This window comes from Myxocyprinus asiaticus, chromosome 15, assembly GCF_019703515.2.
Source record: "Myxocyprinus asiaticus isolate MX2 ecotype Aquarium Trade chromosome 15, UBuf_Myxa_2, whole genome shotgun sequence".
Classification (NCBI taxonomy): domain Eukaryota; kingdom Metazoa; phylum Chordata; class Actinopteri; order Cypriniformes; family Catostomidae; genus Myxocyprinus; species Myxocyprinus asiaticus.
In genome coordinates, this window is record NC_059358.1 from 28,534,375 (window position 1) to 28,552,150 (window position 17,776).

The window sequence follows — 17,776 nt, forward strand, 5'->3', positions numbered from 1 at the left end:
AAAATGCATTCACACGATCCCGGAAACAGCTGCTGTACTAGAGATGTCTTATATGAGAATTTATTTTTCGGCTTGAAATGTGAAGTTAACCCGGAAGTGTTTGAGAGTGGTTATTGACCTTAGCGAGCGCACTCCTACGGCCTTGGCGTTTCAGAGATTTTGTGGGAAATACTGGCTGCTGTTAACGTACTAACGTGGTTTTCAGGAATATATGAGCTCTTGCACGAGCAGAGCACTCGTTTATTCCTTCTGCACAGCTGTCGGTGCGTGTGTGTTTCTCGCGGTTTCTTTGAAAGCACGTTTTCCTCATGCTAGTCTTTGTATGTGCTGGGCGCTTCTGGAAGACTCCAGCTCGACTCCTGTTGCTTTCATTAAACGGCGCTCTGCTTTCCCTGCCGCGCAGCCTTCTCTAAACAGAACTCGTAGTTTCTTAATTGCTTCACGCTTGGTGTGAACTTTAGTTTTGTTTGCGAGATATTAGCAGTCACGGAGTTGCTAGCTGTTAGCTATCTCGTTTCACTCGCAGTCACCGTGTTGGAGTCGCTGGAAAATGTCAGATTTTGACGAGTTTGAGAGACAGCTGACCGAAAACAAGCAAGGTGAGAAATAAAGATCTAATTCCGAGGCAAATGAGGGTCTGGGCATGCGTTTAGGCTGATGTAGTGGTAATGGACAGTGAATGGTGGTAAGATCTCCACTAGTCGAGCAGCTGGACGTAGCTGCAGCCTGAAAGATTAGCATTACTTGTTAAAGGTATGCACTAGGGTTATTGTGCAGAAAAACAATCAAATGCAGTACTCAGATGCTTTCAACATGCCAAAACAATCCGAATCTGTCAGCTGGTTTTGCACAGAGGGTGTGGTTTCACAGAGAAGATGAGCTATGATGTTTATGTACGCTGGGGTTCAAAAGTCTGGGTATACACAAAGTCTTTCTAGCAAGTCAGTCCACTGTCGGCCATTTTTGGAACGCTCTCGAGGCTATTCCCAGTCATGACAGTGCAGCTCCTATCTACTTGAATGGGGGACACCGAAATCTCAAGAACTGTTGGTCAAGATTACGATCAAAGAACATATTTTAAATCAGCAATACAATCCGACAAAACTGATATCATAAATTGTTCTTCTTTACCCCATTTTATGCTAAAAAAAACGCAATTTCCCAGGCTTTTATAGCTAATGCGCAAGCGCGTTCTAGACTTTATTGACAGTCCAGTGACAGGCGATGTCTGTATCTAAAAGGTGATTGGCTCTTTAAACTGTAAGGCGGGACTTCCTGTCTAAATCCGTTGACTGTAGGACGCTAGAGCTTCTTGGTTGTGCGTTCCAATTTCTCCCATTTAAATACAAAGTGGCCCGTCTCTTCTAAATAATCTCTGGTATACACTGAAAATATAGAATTCAAAATCGAATTTGAACCTGGAAATAAACAGTGTTGTTTTTACAATATGTGCAGTTTCTACTCAAAACAGTCACTAATCAAATAGGCACATTTGTGACATTACATTGACTATGTAAGTTCAGACCACTTATATAAATTATATTTATAGAACTGGATTGCTCATGACCTCATATCAGTGAAGCCACTGCGCACCATATTGCTATGCCCGAACATTCCAATGTCCCTTTAGATGTAATAGGAAATCAACTAATTTCAGCGAGTAAACATTAGTCATTCAATCACCGATTTTATATCTGAAATCTGCATGTACATCCCTACAACACAAGCATACTACACGTGTACAATTATATATTTATTTTAAGTCAGGAATTTTTCCTGCTTCTTGAAAGCCCGAGCGAGTTATGTATATCTACAGTATATAAAAGTATCCACCTCTAACAAACTTCATCAGCAAACAGATCAGCTGAATGTAAACAAGTTCACTGAAACTGAGGTAAGATACAAACAGACATTTTCAGACTTATTTATTGTTATAATCGAAGTATATGTTCAGATTTACTAGTTTTATGTTTTTATCAAAATGTGCCTTGTTCTCGCAGTCACTTGAATAAGAGCGCTCTCTCTCTCTCTCTTTCACGCACAGCGCCTGAGGGAGACATGCAAAGCAAAGTTGGTTAAAATTAAACTGATACGGTTGGACTGGAGGACAATTAATTAAACTGACTACTGAGAGCACTTCAGTGTGAAAACAAGCAAATCTCGGGCATTTAAGGCAATTTAGAAATCCCGGTCTGACTTTTTTAAAGTCTCTTTCGGGGGTAAGGACGTATTGTCACCCTGAACAAGCAGATATTACAGCTTTTACTACTGACATTACAACTTGTGGACAGTTTTCCAGCTTCCTTTGGTGATTGTTGTGCTGCATTGATAGACTGAACACCAGGGCAGGTGAATGCTCTGACATCGCGATCGGCATATATTTACATTTACATTTATTCATTTGGCAGACGCTTTTATCCAAAGCGACTTACAAAAGAGGAACACATAAGCGAATCATCTTAAGGAGACAGTGGTACGAAAAGTGCCATAGTACAGAGTTTCACTAGCATCAGAATAGTATTCAAGACAGATTAAAGTGCAACAAGAATAATTTTTTTTTTTGTGACTGGTTAAGTGCTCATGGAAAAGATGTGTTTTTAGCCGTTTTTTGAAGACAGAGAGTGAGTCAGCTTCACGGATGGAGTTGGGAAGGTCATTCCACCAACTTGGTATGATGAAGCCGAAACGGGAAAGTGTTTTGGTGCCTCTTTGTTTTGGTATAACAAGGCGACGTTCCTTAGCTGACCGCAGGCTTCTAGTGGGCGCGTAGCTCTGCAGAAATGATTTTAGGTATGCTGGAGCAGACCCAGTGACTGTTCTGTATGCCAGCATCAGAGCCTTGAATTTGATATGTGCATCAACCGGCAGCCAGTGGAGAGAGACAAGGAGTGGTGTAACATGCGCTCTCTTTGGTTCATTAAAGACCAGACGTGCTGCTGCATTCTGGATCATTTGCAGGGGTCTAATTGCACATGCAGGGAGGCCTGCAATGAGAGCGTTACAGTAGTCCAGTCTGGTTATGACAAGTGACTGAACAAGAAGTTGTGTGGCATGTTCAGAGAGGAAGGGTCTTATCTTCCTGATATTGTAGAGTGTAAATCTACATGATCTTCTCCCTCGTAAAGAATATTAAACACAACAAGCAAATCAAACTTAAAACATGATTTTCACTAGAGGGCGAAATGCAACTTTCATATCCGCAAATCGGAGACGGTGAAACGGGGATGTTTTTGCCTGTCAGTCATTGATGCTCTATGAGAGGTTGGGCATACTAAGATGACCGCTTAAACACTTCCGGTGGCTTCACCTCCTGCTGGGAGTTGAACCTTGCATCAGCGATCCAGTTCTATATATCCACCTTTTTCCTGACTTCTCCATGGGCGGAGCCATTGCAGCGAGAGAATTCCTCTCGGATGCTCCACACTTCCGCTTAGTTGTTATCAGCTAGACCTAAACTAACCTTACTGGTAATGGCAAGCAGCTAAGGGTCTGGATAATTATGCGCTGTTATAGGGTGTTATAACAACTACAGGTGGCTTAAAAACTACTGGAAAATGAATGTCACAATGATAAGCCCCCCAAAAGCTGCTAATGCTGAAACATTCAGAGTCGAACCTGATGTAATAATCAGAGGTTGCAATAAACTAATTCTCCATCACTTGCCTTTTTTAAAAAAAACAAAAAAAAACATTGACGGATAATTCCAAATACTGTCTGTCAATTTGGATAACAAAGATGAAAAACATTTAAAGTAACCAAGACTTTGTTTTATTAATCATCTTTACAAGGTTCATATCTCATGTCGTGCTGTGAGTGTATGTGAATGAGGGAGAGACAGAGTTGTTCTCGGCAGAGTGCGTGAGAAGGCGGCACTTGTTAATGCAGAAATAATGCAAAGGTACGTGCCTCAAATCTGAAGATTTTTAAATGGAACCTATTATGAACATATGTCCTCTTTTCACGGATGTTTCCTCTTTTTTTCGAACCTTAAAATGCGACCAGTCGGGATTTCTAGATTCCCTATATGTCCGCGATTTGGCTGTTTTCATATTGAACTGCTCAGCAAAAACGTAATTAAATCTAGCGCATCACATACGTGAATTCTCTCTCTCTTTCACACACATACAGGGCGCTTGCAGGGAGTGCTAGAGTCCAGTAACTTAACATGTAAATGTGTGTGATTGTGTATTTATCTATTCAGGGTTTGCTGTCGAAACCGAATGTCCACACGTGGCTTTTAGTGTGAAAGGGATTTACGTTAAGTAAACACAGTTGTTAGTGGTATTATAGTGCTTGGTAATGGGAATAAGATGCGAAGCGGAAGTCTGTAGCATCCGCATTGGAAGAACACACTAAGCATAATGGGTAATTTCGCTGCCTGTGAAAAAGGCGGCTATATCAGTGTTTTAGACTCTTTGGACCATTTTCAAATCATGCTTGGATAACATGGATTTTGCACAAACCCATATTGTTGTTAAAAGAAAAATAGGGAATTGCCAAATACTATTAAATTAGAATAATGCAAAATATAAGCATTTTCACAACATGATTCAGACTTTTAAACTTTAGTGTATGTAGAAATAAACCAGGTTATTATTGATTACAGAGATGGGTCACCCAAAAATGAAAATTCCCTCATCATTTACTCACCCATGCCATCCCAGTGTATGACTTACTTCTGCTGAACACAACGATTTTTAGAAGAACCTTTAAGCTCTGTAGGTCCATACAATCAATTCAAGTGAATGGATACCAAAATTTTGAAGCCAGAAAGCACATACAGGCAGCATAAAAGTAATCCATATGACTCCAGTCCCATGTCTTCTGAAGTGATAAGTGTGGGTGAGAAACAGATCAATATTTAAGTCCTTTTTTGTTTTTTTTTAACTATAAAACTCCACTGTCACGTTCCTCTTCTTTTGTTTTGATTTTGGCAGTTCACATTCTTTGCGCGTATCGCCACCTGCTGGGCAGGGTGGAGAAGTTATTGTAAAAAAGGATTTAAATTACCCACATCTATCATATTACTTCTGAAGACATGGATTAAACCACTGGAGTTTTATGGATGACTTTTATGCTGCCTTTAAGTGCATTTTGGGGTTTCAAAGTTCTGGTCACCATTCACTTGCATTGTATGGACCTACAGAGCTGAGATATTCTCCTAAAATCTTTGTTTGTGATCTGCAGAAGAAAGTAAGTCATGAAAATCTGTGATGGCATGAGGGTGAGTAAATGATGAGAGTATTTTCATTTTTGGGCAAAAAATGTCTTTAATAGAGGAGCTGCAGGAAGCAGATATCAGTTTGAATTAACATTACTACAAAGTTGAATTGTAGGGAGTGTCGAATTTGTTCATGTTTTCTCTTTTTTTTTTTTTTTGCAATTCATATGTAAAGCGGACAGGGACAAGGAGAACAAGCACCACCGACATAGTGGCTCTAGAAGTCGCAGCAGAGACCGAGACAGAAAGAGAAGGAGCCGGGACCGAGACAGAGAAAGGAGAGGCAGTCGAGAACATCATGGTGATAGCAAAGACCGCAGACACAGACGCAGGTATGTGGAGAATTGTGGAAATTATTGGGGATATTGTTTACACTGCAGAAAAATTCTGCTGCTTTTAGTGTTCACTAAAGGCTTTTCAAGTGCCCTCTGAGGTGTCTCTAGATTTCTGAATACCATCATTGATTGTGTCTGTGGTGATTTCTCTTTCTGTCTGTGCAGCCGCTCCCCACACCGTGAGAAGAAAAAGATTAAAGTGAAAAAGTATTGGGATGTTCCTCCTCCTGGTTTTGAACACATCACACCCATGCAGTACAAAGCAATGCAAGGTGAATGTCTCTCTCTCTCTCTCTCTCTCTCTCTCTCTCTCTCTCTCTGTCTCTCTCTCATCCTCCCATATGTCTAAAATCCTTATACTTTGGGCTCAGCTGCTGGTCAGATTCCGGCTACTGCTTTGCTGCCCACAATGACCCCTGAGGGTCTGTCTGTGACCCCAACCCCTGTTCCCGTTGTGGGCAGCCAAATGACCCGACAGGCTCGACGGCTGTATGTGGGAAACATCCCATTTGGCATCACAGAGGTGAGGTTTATCATCTCTGACATCCATAATCATGTTTTCTGAAGTTGCTCTGAGTTGCTTTCTCTCAACCCTTGTAATTGTTCTTTGGTATGATAACAGCATTGTTCTCTAATCTCTGATAGGAGTCTATGATGGACTTCTTCAATGCTCAGATGCGTTTGGGTGGTCTGACTCAGGCCCCAGGTAACCCTGTCCTTGCTGTACAAATCAACCAGGATAAGAACTTTGCCTTTCTGGAGGTCAGTCTTTGTTCAGAACAGTAGAACTCATTTTATAGGTCCTCACAAAAGCTTTTAGAAGTTTCGAAAACATAATGAAAACATTATTTTTATGTTGTGGTAATACAGTTTCGCTCGGTGGATGAGACAACACAGGCCATGGCATTTGATGGCATCATTTTCCAGGGTCAGAGTCTGAAGATTCGCAGACCACACGACTACCAACCTCTACCAGGCATGAGTGAAAATCCCAGCGTCTATGTCCCAGGCATGTCTCTCTTTTGCTTTCTCAATTCTCTTATGTTCACGCTTTTGCATTAATGGCCAGAGCTCAAGCTTTCACTCTCTCGCCAGTGATTATTTTGTGTTCAAGCTTGAGTATAGATTGATTTAATTATTCTCTCTCTGTAGGTGTTGTCTCCACAGTGGTGCCAGATTCAGCCCATAAGCTCTTCATTGGCGGTCTGCCAAATTACCTCAACGATGACCAGGTTTGTGTCAAAATGACATTTTGTGGCAACACATTACTGTCTCTGACAAAGTGTCACTGACATAGTGCTTAGTTAACTGTCATGATTGTAAATTAGGTAGAGATTTACCAGTACTTTTTAGTTTTTTAGAGATTTACCAGTACCTTATTATCGAGTTCAGAAAAATTACATTTTTTGACAAACTATTTGCATGACATGACATGGCACAATCAGGGTTCCCACGCATCCTGGAAAACCTGGAATTTTGCAATGCAGTTTTCCAGTCATGGGAAATAAAAAAACAAAACAAAACCTAAATGTCTTGGAAAATATTTTAGAGAAAGAATCCCTGTCACATACATCCTCTGCTCATCTGCTCTCATCTCGTCTTCGCTCTGACGAAATATTTTAATTATTGATATAAACTCAGCGAAAAAAGAAATGTCCCCTTTTCAGGACACTGTATTTTAAAGATAATTTTGAATTTAAAAATCCAAATAACTTTACAGATCTTTATTGTAAAGGGTTTAAACAATGTTTTCCATGCTTGTTCAATCAACCATAAACAATTAATGAACATGCACCTGTGGAACGGTCGTTAAGACACTAACAGCTTACAGACGGTAGGCAATTAAGGTCACAGTTATAAAAATTTAGCACACTAAAAAGACCTTTCTACTGACTCTGAAAAACACCAAAAGAAAGATGCCCAGGGTCCCTGCTTATCTGTGTGAACGTGCCTGAGGCATGCTGCATGGAGGCATGAGGACTGCAGATGTGGCCAGGACAACAAATTGCAATGTCTGTACTGTGAGACACCTAAGACAGTGCTACAGGGAGACAGGAAGGACAGCTGATCATCCTCACAGTGGCAGACAACTTGTAACAACACCTGCACAGGATCGGTACATCCGAATATCACACCTGCGGGACAGGTACAGGATGGCAACAACAACTGCCCGAGTTACACTAGGAATGCACAATCCCTCCATCAGTGCTCAGACTGTCCGCAATAGGCTGAGAGAGGCTGGACTGAGGGCTTGTAGGCCTGTTGTTAGGCAGGTCCTTACCAGACATCACCGGCAACAACGTCACCTATGGGCACAAACCCACCTTCGCAGGACCAGACAGGACTGGCAAAAAGTACTCTTCGCTGACAAGTCGTGGTTTTGTCTCACCAGGGGTGATGGTCAGACTCGCGTTTATCGTCGAAGGAATGAGCGTTACACCGAGGCCTGTACTCTGGAGCGGGATCGATTTGGAGGTGGAGGGTCCGTCATGATCTGGGGTGGTGTGTCACAGCATCATCGGACTGAGCTTGTTGTCACTGCAGGCAATCTCAACGCTGTGCGTTACAGGGAAGACATCCTCCTCCCTCATGTGGTACCCTTCCTGCAGGCTCATCCTGACATGACCCTCCAGCATGACAATGCCACCAGCCATACTGCTCGTTCTGTGCATGATTTCCTGCAAGACAGGAATGTCAGTGTTCTGCCATGGCCAGCAAAGAGCCCAGATCTCAATCCCATTGGGCATGTCTGGGACCTGTTGGATCGGAGGGTGAGGGCTAGGGCCATTCCCCCCAGAAATGTCCGGGAACTTGCAAGTGCCTTGGTGGAAGTGTGGGGTAACATCTCACAGCAAGAACTGGCAAATCTGGTGCAGTCCATGAGGAGGAGATGCACTGCAGTACTTAATGCAGCTGGTGGCCACACCAGATACTGTCTGTTACTTTTGATTTTGACCCCCCCTTTGTTCAGGGACACATTATTCCATTTCTGTTAGTCACATGTCTGTTAAACTTGTTCAGTTTATGTCTTAGTTGTTGAATCTTTTTATGTTCATACAAATATTTACACATGTTAAGTTTGCTGAAAATAAATGCAGTTGGAATGTATAGCAAATTGCTTATCCGGAGGTGAGAAACTTTCGTCAAAAACACACAGAAACGGCCAAATGAAAGCTCGATTTAAATGGACGCAGTGTGTTTTTGCTTAAATATTTCACTTGTTGGGCACAAAAATGTCCTAGAAATGTTCTGGAAAATTGTGCCTTGAAAAGAGTGGTAACCCTGGCAGTGTTTTTTGTGGATGTGTGGCGCTTGACCCCTGATAGAAGCGCCAATGAAAGACCAAGCATTAAAATCTAGATGCAGAGCAACCAGTGAAACAGAACCCAGGTGTCTCAACACGATTTTAAAATGTCAAGTTCTACTAAGCATCTTAAAAACGTGGCACTTCTGTGCAGGTCACTAAAAAAAAAAAAAGGAAAAAAAAGCAAGACACAATGGACAAAGATGCCCTTCTAATGCATATTTGCATAGAAAAACAATTAAAAATGCTGTGCAAATAAAGCGTTTTGTGTCATGCTTTACAAGAGGATCAATAAAACAAATCTTATCCCCTTAAAACAAAAGCAACCATGAAGGTTTGAATTGTAGCTGACAGACAATGTGATTCATTGGCAGGTTCTAAAATTCAGGCCTTTTATTCAGTTCACCTTTCTCATTTCAGATAGCATTTTTCTTTCTTTACTGTAACATATGAAATATTAATTTCATTTATTCTTATTAAAGGAGCTTGTGGATCAGTATTTACATATTTTATTTCTTGTTATGGGAAGAGACACTTAAGTTGAAATCTGAAAGATGATTTCCTCTATTCTACAGGTGAAGGAACTGCTTACATCCTTTGGTCCCCTGAAGGCATTTAACCTGGTGAAAGACAGTGCTACAGGTCTCTCTAAGGGCTATGCCTTCTGTGAATATGTTGACGTCAATATCAGTGACCAGGTGATGTAGAAAAAAACACAGAATAATATTCCAACCTCCTTTAGATCTAAATGTTGTAAGCATTAAAGGAATGAAAATTATCTCATTATCTCTTTCTTTCTTCACCAGAACACATTTTAAGAAAAATATCTTGGCTCAGTAGGTCCTTAAAATGCAAGTGAATGGAGTTTTCTCTTTTGAAGCTCCAAACATCACATACAGTCAGCATAAACGTAATCCATACGACTCCAGCGGTTAAATTAATGTCTTCTAAAGCGATATGATCACTTTTGGTGCGAAAAATATAAATATTTTAGTACTTTCTAACTACAAACCATTGCATCCATTAGTCTTCACGAGAGGGTGGAGTCCAAGTGGTCTCTCGTGTGACGTATTTGCATTGCCATAATACAGAGGTAATCTTACGTTCTCCACTTGGTTGAGACATCCAGGAAAAGCACACAAACGCACCATTGTGAGTGAAGAATAAATACAGATATAAACCAAAACCAACTGAGCTACTGTACAGCGTTCTTCATCACTTGTAAACAGCGCTGCTCTTCCGGCTGTGACACACGTGTGTCAGTTCTCGTGTGTTACAATTGCCAATGCGATTGTCACGCGCATACTGCTGCAGAACAGAATTTTGATTTAGAGTTTAAAAAAGTACTTAAATATTTATCTTTTTCACACCAAAAGTGTTCGTGTTTGACATAAATTTAACCGCTGGAGTCATGTCGATGACGTTTATGCTGATTGTCTGAGATTTTTTTTATTTATTTTTTTCAGCTTCAAAAGAGAAATCTACATTCACTTGCATTTAAAGGGACTGCTGAGCTAAGATATTTTTCTTTAAATGTGTCCTGGTGAAGAAAGTCATACACACCTGAGATATCTTGATGCTGAGTAAATAATGAGAGAATTTTTGGGTGAACTATCCCTTTAAATACATATAGAGTATAATCTCTCAACAAATAACATAAGCTTACAACATTATTAAACCTCATGGGCTAGAATAGGGACTAAGTTGAGGCGTATCAGAGCGGTTGATTGACACCCATATTAACCTCTCCAAGGCACACTGTTCACTATCACAGGCCATCGCGGGGCTAAACGGCATGCAGCTGGGTGACAAAAAACTCTTGGTCCAAAGAGCAAGCGTCGGCTCCAAGAACACCACACTGGTGAGGGAGTATTTGTACAGCTTGAGTACCTTCATCTCTTGCTGAACACTGATGTTCTACATGTAGACTAGAGATTTGGAATAATGGATCTTTTCATTTCCTACTTTTCTTTCTCTGAAGACTGGTGTAAACCAGACTCCAGTGACCTTACAAGTTCCAGGTCTTATGAACAGCTCGGTGACTCAAATGGGAGGCATTCCCACAGAGGTATTGTGTCTGATGAACATGGTGGCACCAGAGGAGCTACTGGATGATGAAGAGTATGAGGAAATTGTAGAAGATGTCAGGGACGAGTGCTCCAAATATGGCCAGGTCAAGAGCATCGAGATCCCACGGCCTGTTGACGGCTTAGAAGTTCCTGGCACTGGAAAGGTTCGACACCTACTTGAACATGTGAATGTAAAATTTGAAATTAAACCGTTAAACCCTCCTGTTTGTTTTCCTTTTTTCTTTGTCCCAGATCTTTGTGGAGTTTATGTCAGTGTTTGACTCCCAGAAGGCTATGCAAGGATTAACAGGAAGGAAATTCGCCAACAGAGTGGTGGTGACTAAATACTGCGACCCTGATGCCTACCACCGCCGTGACTTCTGGTAGAGATGGGACAGAATAAAGAGCGAGAGAGACATAGAGACGCAACTCAGATGGTGTGATTTCAATCTCTCGGAAAACCCTTATTTCGTAGGTTTATGAGGTCTGAAAGGGTGTGAGCATTTTTTTAAAAACCTGGCAGACTAAAAACAGTGCACCAATTATATGTGATGTTTTTTTGATGACGACGACAATATTCAAGTATGTGCAAAGCTTTAACATGGGAAATCAGACGGTACCATTTCAAAGTCTACAGAAAAGGATTAAATTAGACATGCCACTAAACTTCCATCTTAATTTTGGGCCATAGTGATTTTTTTTTTGTGTACATTTTTTCTCAGTTTTAAATACCTACTCTATCATCTGTACAGCTCACACACTTTGAGCCAGACTGGTCAGATAGCAGTGAGAGAGGAGGATGTAATGCAGTGAGTGAAGGAAGCTGAGAGCCATGATGACAACAAAAATGAATGTTACACTCAGAAAACGAGGAGGTGAGATGGGGTATTTGAGGAGATAATTCTTTGTCTTTGGGTTATGGTTTTGATTTAGGCTGAGAAGTAAGGCTTTCGTGTCTGTAGAGGTTAAATATGTGAAGCAAGAGGACTTTCTGGGTCTCTTCTTGACACCATACATGTATGAGGTAAGGCGACTAGAATCATGTAGATGATGAATATTACCAATTATGTCTATACTGTCTTTCTCACCTCCTCCAATCCTCTTTCCTTTCCTTTAACCTTTTCCTCCTTTTATAATAGTTGTACTGTTTCTTGTGAATTCCACTTTCATGGCTTCATCTTACCAAATTTGTACACAGTGAAAAAGAAACTTCTCTTTTTTTTAATTATTATTATTTTTTATTATACATTCTGTGTCTAACTGTCAACTACTGTTTTTTTTTTTTTTTTTTTTTCTCAACTGTAATGAGTTGGTTTAATACATTGCATTTATGTATGAGGACCAGAAAAATTATCTGGTGAAATAAACTCAATGCGGTTGAATTGAACACATTGTATCTGTTCTGCCAGCAGATAGTGCTAACAGGTTTGGTTATCCTGCACTACACAATTCAGAGTGTTTAGTCTGTTTTTAGACTCTGGGGCCATTATTTGGGGGGTGGGGGAGTGTATGTTCATGTTTTTCTCAAATTTAATAATAAACCAGAAAAAAATGTCAGTGGAAATATGTTGGTTGCTGATCATCACACATTTTTATGAATGGTCTTAGGATGGTCTTAAAATACAGTATTGCAAAACGGAAGTAGAGAGCTCAATGTGCTTTGCAATACAGGAGACTAAACTGAATAAATTCCTCTTGTAGAAAGTTATTTGTTGGGTGGGTAATATAAAGAGAAGAATATTATCTCTTATTACATTTTATAGCAGTCCATTAATTCATTGAACCGCTTAAGAAGCGTCTATGAATACGAATTCATTATTTTATTAAATAGAAAACCCCTTTCAACTGGTAAAATACTGGCTTCCTGTGTGTTAGCCTTGGATGGTACACCCATGTACTGTGCACTGACCGGCTGAAGCACATTGCAAAAATAATTGGCAAGAACTGAAAGGTTTCAATTGTTTTTCTGATACTCAACTTCTAGGAGTCAAGCAGCACTGATTTTATCAGTCTGCCAGGAAAAGGTAGGAGCCTGCTACAGTGAGCTCTTCAGAGGAAAAACTAGTCCCTAGTTTTGCTCTTTTTTTTTTTTAGGTTCATGGCACCATGTCTTTGCAAGATGATTGTGAATTTATTTTGAGTCGATTTATAAAAGGAATATCCTAAAGCACAACTATATATTCCGTGTGGTTTTTAGAGTTCTGTTTCCACACATTTCTTCTGGTTTTGCTCTACAACCTTGTATGTCATTATATGAATTAACTACTACTATGTTATATGTTGGTCTATTATTGTGGTATAAATATTTCCAGATGTAACCACCCCTAAATATCATGGTAAGAAAAAAAGACCCAAACATCTTTTTTTCTTGTCTGAGTGGACTCGGATCTGGATCAGAACAAGTTAAAATGTGCAGCAGTTTTACCACTGATAGTCAAAAGTCTGGTCCTGCAATACCTGTGTGCTAATGTTCCATCTTCACACAGCAATGTTTTCTCCTCCAAAAGAATGGTTGGTTACATAAATACATGTTTTGTTGGCCCAGAAGGGGTCACTTCTGATGGTCTGTTAACAGACAATTCTGGGCCTCGTTTCCCAAAAGCATCGTAAGCCTAAGTGGAACGTAGAATCCATCTTACAATTCATCTTAGTTTTGTGGCCCTTTTCCCAAAAGCATCGTAATTTAAGTAGTACTTGAGAATGCTCATAGATTTACGAGTGCTCTGGAGTAGTCGTATAGTGCTAAGAACATCGTAAGGACACAGACCTATGCAGACACCTGCAGGACAAACACAAATTACGCCTGATACAATTGAAATACCTATAGCTACACTTTAAATTTTAATATCAGGAAATCTGTGTTTTATTTATTTTTAACAGACAAGTCTAATAATAATAATAACGAAATGTATAAAATAGTTGCATAAAAGAGTATATAAATGGATGAACAAATTAATTAGTAAACAAAGTTATTTGTGTGGACTAGTTGGTAACAGAAAAGTGGCATGATTGATGCAGACAACTTAATAAATTAAATTCAGAGAGAGAAGAAAAAAGTCAATAACTGCATGAAAATCGTCAGTGACTAATCCTCGTCTCCTCTTCCTATCTGACACCCAAAGGCACAATCGCCAGCACTACAAGTTGTGTAGCACCGCACATGAAGCATTGCTGTCACCGTTATCAGTGTTGGGAGTAAAGAGCAGACTTCCGCTTTATTGGTGAATGTCCCTAAAGCGCATCTTCTAAACGTCTCCTTATTTTGCGCTGTGTGATAACACGGTGAACCTCGTAATATTCAATGAATGCTTGTAATTAGCAGGATAATACACAGGGCCTCCGCTGTCTTCACTAATCCTGGAAGCTTTCATATCGAGAGAAATTTGTGAAAATTAAATATTACATATGCACGCCTGTTTATGGAAGCAGATTGTGTAAAAGAAATTGATCGTTCTGCACAAAATTATTGTATAACAATATGTAAATACAGTATGTAGTTAATTAGGTTGAATATTTAAGAAATATTTTTAAACAAATATTAGTGAGGTAAGTTACAAATGATTGTAAAGATGCACAAATATAATTTAGTTACAATGACGAGCAGCATTATACATTCACAATTCAGCACTGTCACGCGGACAGCGACTCTCTTAAGTAGCATTTAAAGGGCATCTTCGCTCGTTCATTTTAAGTACAGTTTTGGGAAATGTACATAAAAAATAACGAACGTTCGTAAAATCGCTCATAGAAAACGTTCTTAACCGCTAAGATCGATCGTTATTGGGAAATGATGCCCAGAACTACTTTTGAATTTTACTTCATCACGCCCATACTTTCTAATGCCTTATATTGCATGTCTACCCTATATATCTTCCAAACCACCTTTCTAACCTTATTCAATTACATCCATTATTCTTTTGGGCACCCCTCATTTTGGTTTCATTCAATTTATTTGTATAGGGCTTGTTAATTCTTCTAATTATTTTCTATGCCGCTCTAATGCTTATGTTTTTAATCAGCTGCTTTCTCTTGCCATATAAACAGTCGTCTCTCTCTTTCCTGTCTCTGCAACTGTAACTCCCACACACTTAATATCATTAACAGGTGTTTGTCCAAAATAGAACTCTTGCCCATGTACACACACAAACATTCATGTATCAACTGACATACACTCAACTTTCTTTCCTAGACACACGCAGAACTCTCACCAACATACACGAGTTCAGAACAGGAAAACCATAAAATCTGGCCATGCACTGAAAAATTATATTGCTGCAACCATCTTCAGTCTAAGCTATCATGCATTCCTAAACAGTTTCTACAACTTGATTGCATGAGCCCCAGTTCTCTCCACTTTCTCTCTCTCTCTCACTGTCTCTCTCACTCTGTACGTCCCTCCCTCCTGTTCCCCTCTCAGCTTAGTTTTATGTATCTAGTCTTCAGATCTTCAACCACACAGAACAGGTCAGGATTTGATTGCTCTCATTGTTGCTAAAGCTTGATTGCTTTTCAGTTCACCTGCTGCACACATGCTTACTGTTATAGGCTTAATAAATTCTGTGTAATGTGAGAAGCCTTATATTTCATATTTCAGTGTTGTACAGTTTAAAAATGTATGTGTTAACAGGGTAGCTGGTGGATGATAACTTTTGAAAACTTTGCAAGAATTGCCAAATTTGGTCATCAGAATTTAGAATGCATAGATATATATTATATATATAAGTAGAAATATGTGACTTCTGAACTGCTAGAAATGTAATGGATTTTTTTTATTATTGACCTGAATGAAAATGTGATAGATTTTGAATGTTGAGCATGTGACTTGATGTGGCACCATGGTATCTAGGTATCTGGAGTCTTGTTAATTGATACATTGCTTCAGGTACACTGTAAAAATTTAGGCAGCTTCTTAGGTCTCCATGTAATTTAGTGTGATAAGAGATGTTTATGCGTTGTTTGTTGATTCTAAATCACATAATGTGTGAGTGTGTGGTCTGGTGCTGAAGCTTAGTTACTTAAATAATTGGTTTCTTCCATTCTGGCTGCCAAAACCGTCTGACGTGTTTCCCAGTCTGCCATCTTGGCTGAGATTTAAGCCGGTATGTCAGCTGGTGTGTATGTAAGAGTGTATCAAGTTGGTCTCACCCTTAGATTTATTTATTAAGAGTGATAGGCTTTTCACTTTTGATGCAAATAGACACTGCTAACAATGTAGCTAACTTAATAGAGGGTAATTGTATTGTGAAGAAATATGACAGAGTTGGGGTAATGTAGAGATCTGGGTTTGAGGAGGTTAATTATAGCCTTGTACATTTCCAGGTCATAGTGTTTTGACGATCTGTGGTATCCCAAATGGCTGTAACTTGCGTAACATAACAATTGCACCAAACTCTTTTACTGTATATCTAATTTTACATCTATCTATATAACAACAGTTTGTAGTCAGTTGAAATGCTTTTTTTGTTTGCAAACATATACTCTAATGCAGAGGTTCCCAACCCTGTTCCTGGAGGCCCCCCCAACACTGCACATTTTAGATATCTCCCAAATCAAACACACCTGATTCAACTCATCAGCTTGTTAATGGAGACTCCAAGATCTGAATTGGGTGTGTCAGAAAAGGGAGATATACAAAATGTGCAGTGTTGGGGGGCCTCCAGGAACAGGGTTGGGAACCACTGCTCTAATGCATTGGTCGAATTATTTTTAATTATCATTGTTGGACTCCCATATTGATGGACTCCCAGCCAAAAAAACAAAACCCAAAAAGTTGTAATCTATAAGTTGTAATTAGTTGCCTTAATTAGGATTTATTTTAATACACTGCAAAATCATTTTCTTACTAGAGTTTTTGTCTTGTTGTCTAGTAAAATTATCTAAACAGCCTTAAAACAAGATACATTTTCTTGAATAATTCAAAGGGAAACTTTTATTTTTCTTACCCCATTTTTTTCTGTTAAATTTCTCCCATCTTAAGTCATTTTACATGTAAATAATTTTTTTTTCTTTCTGCAAAACGAGACAAAAATACTGATTAAGAAAATGGTCTTTTTTCCAGTGTAGCAAATTTACAAGTGCATGTCACCATGATGGCATGCTTGTGAGTGCATCACATTATCTTTTTGGCTGTGTGTAAAAACATGTTTGTTTTTAGCCTCGTTGTCTTTCTGTTGGTCCTGTGTGGGTATTTGGCTTCAGTAAGCCTTGACTAGTATAGTACTCCCTCCCTGTACTGGTATAGTGATAATGACTTTAGACCCTCAGTCAGTCTGCTTTCCACACACAAATTAACACCTACCGCTTCACCTGCCAATCTCCTTTTCTCCCTCCTCAACAGCCATGTGTTTCAACTATCAGTTTGTTCAGTCCCTGTTCCCACTCCTCATCTGTTTTTAGAATATCACAACACTACACACCTTGAATCTCAATATCCATAGATCTAATTGTTACTCTGTACATGTAATGCTCAGGTATTTATGAGGCCTTAAGATGACACAGATCAAACGGGCTGGCTGGGAATGTGTTTATATCATGCAGTGTGATCTGGCATAGCTAATTCTCAAACAATGTGACTTAATTGTGACCCATACTAACCTTCCCTGAAAGCTTATTGCCTGTTTGCTTATTTCATCGAAATCAAAGATATAAAGCCAGTTTCCAGGTATTATGGCTGTTCTCTGTGCCACTGCCATTAATAACTGGATTACTTTTGGACAAAAATAGTAAAGAGAAAAAATTCTGTAATAAAAGTTCTATTATTACTGTAGTTTATGCAAAATGCAGCCCCTGTATGTGTTGCTGGTCATCAGCATATGTTGTTGTTTTGTGGATGCTGGTGTCCCCTCCA

At 39.5% G+C, this 17,776-nt stretch overlaps 1 protein-coding gene across 2 annotated transcripts; it reads left to right on the forward strand.

Moving 5' to 3' along the window:
- The first annotated feature begins 127 nt into the window (after window positions 1-127).
- On the forward strand, window positions 128-13,040 carry u2af2a (U2 small nuclear RNA auxiliary factor 2a). 2 transcript variants are annotated; one of them, XR_007899423.1, is made up of 12 exons: window positions 130-599; window positions 5,397-5,553; window positions 5,722-5,828; window positions 5,928-6,079; window positions 6,202-6,318; window positions 6,427-6,565; window positions 6,709-6,788; window positions 9,436-9,558; window positions 10,614-10,721; window positions 10,842-11,093; window positions 11,182-11,366; window positions 11,682-13,040. XR_007899423.1 is itself a non-coding variant. In XM_051719952.1 (11 exons), the coding sequence occupies exons 1-11, from the start codon at window positions 551-553 to the stop codon at window positions 11,314-11,316; spliced, it is 1,398 nt and encodes a 465-aa protein (XP_051575912.1). In that variant the 5' UTR covers window positions 128-550; the 3' UTR covers window positions 11,317-13,037. The 2 variants fall into 2 exon arrangements, 1 of the variants encoding a protein (XP_051575912.1); XM_051719952.1 differs by having other exon boundaries at window positions 128-599; window positions 10,635-10,721; window positions 11,182-13,037.
- Window positions 13,041-17,776: the final 4,736 nt, after the last annotated feature.

Excerpts from the sequence above, each read along its gene's own strand:
- u2af2a (XM_051719952.1), top strand. The coding sequence starts at position 551 with ATGTCAGATTTTGACGAGTTTGAGAGACAGCTGACCGAAAACAAGCAA. Across the intron at positions 5,554-5,721 it reads GACCGCAGACACAGACGCAG|CCGCTCCCCACACCGTGAGA; the intron begins GTATGTGGAGAA and ends CTGTCTGTGCAG. Across the intron at positions 9,559-10,634 it reads ACGTCAATATCAGTGACCAG|GCCATCGCGGGGCTAAACGG; the intron begins GTGATGTAGAAA and ends TCACTATCACAG.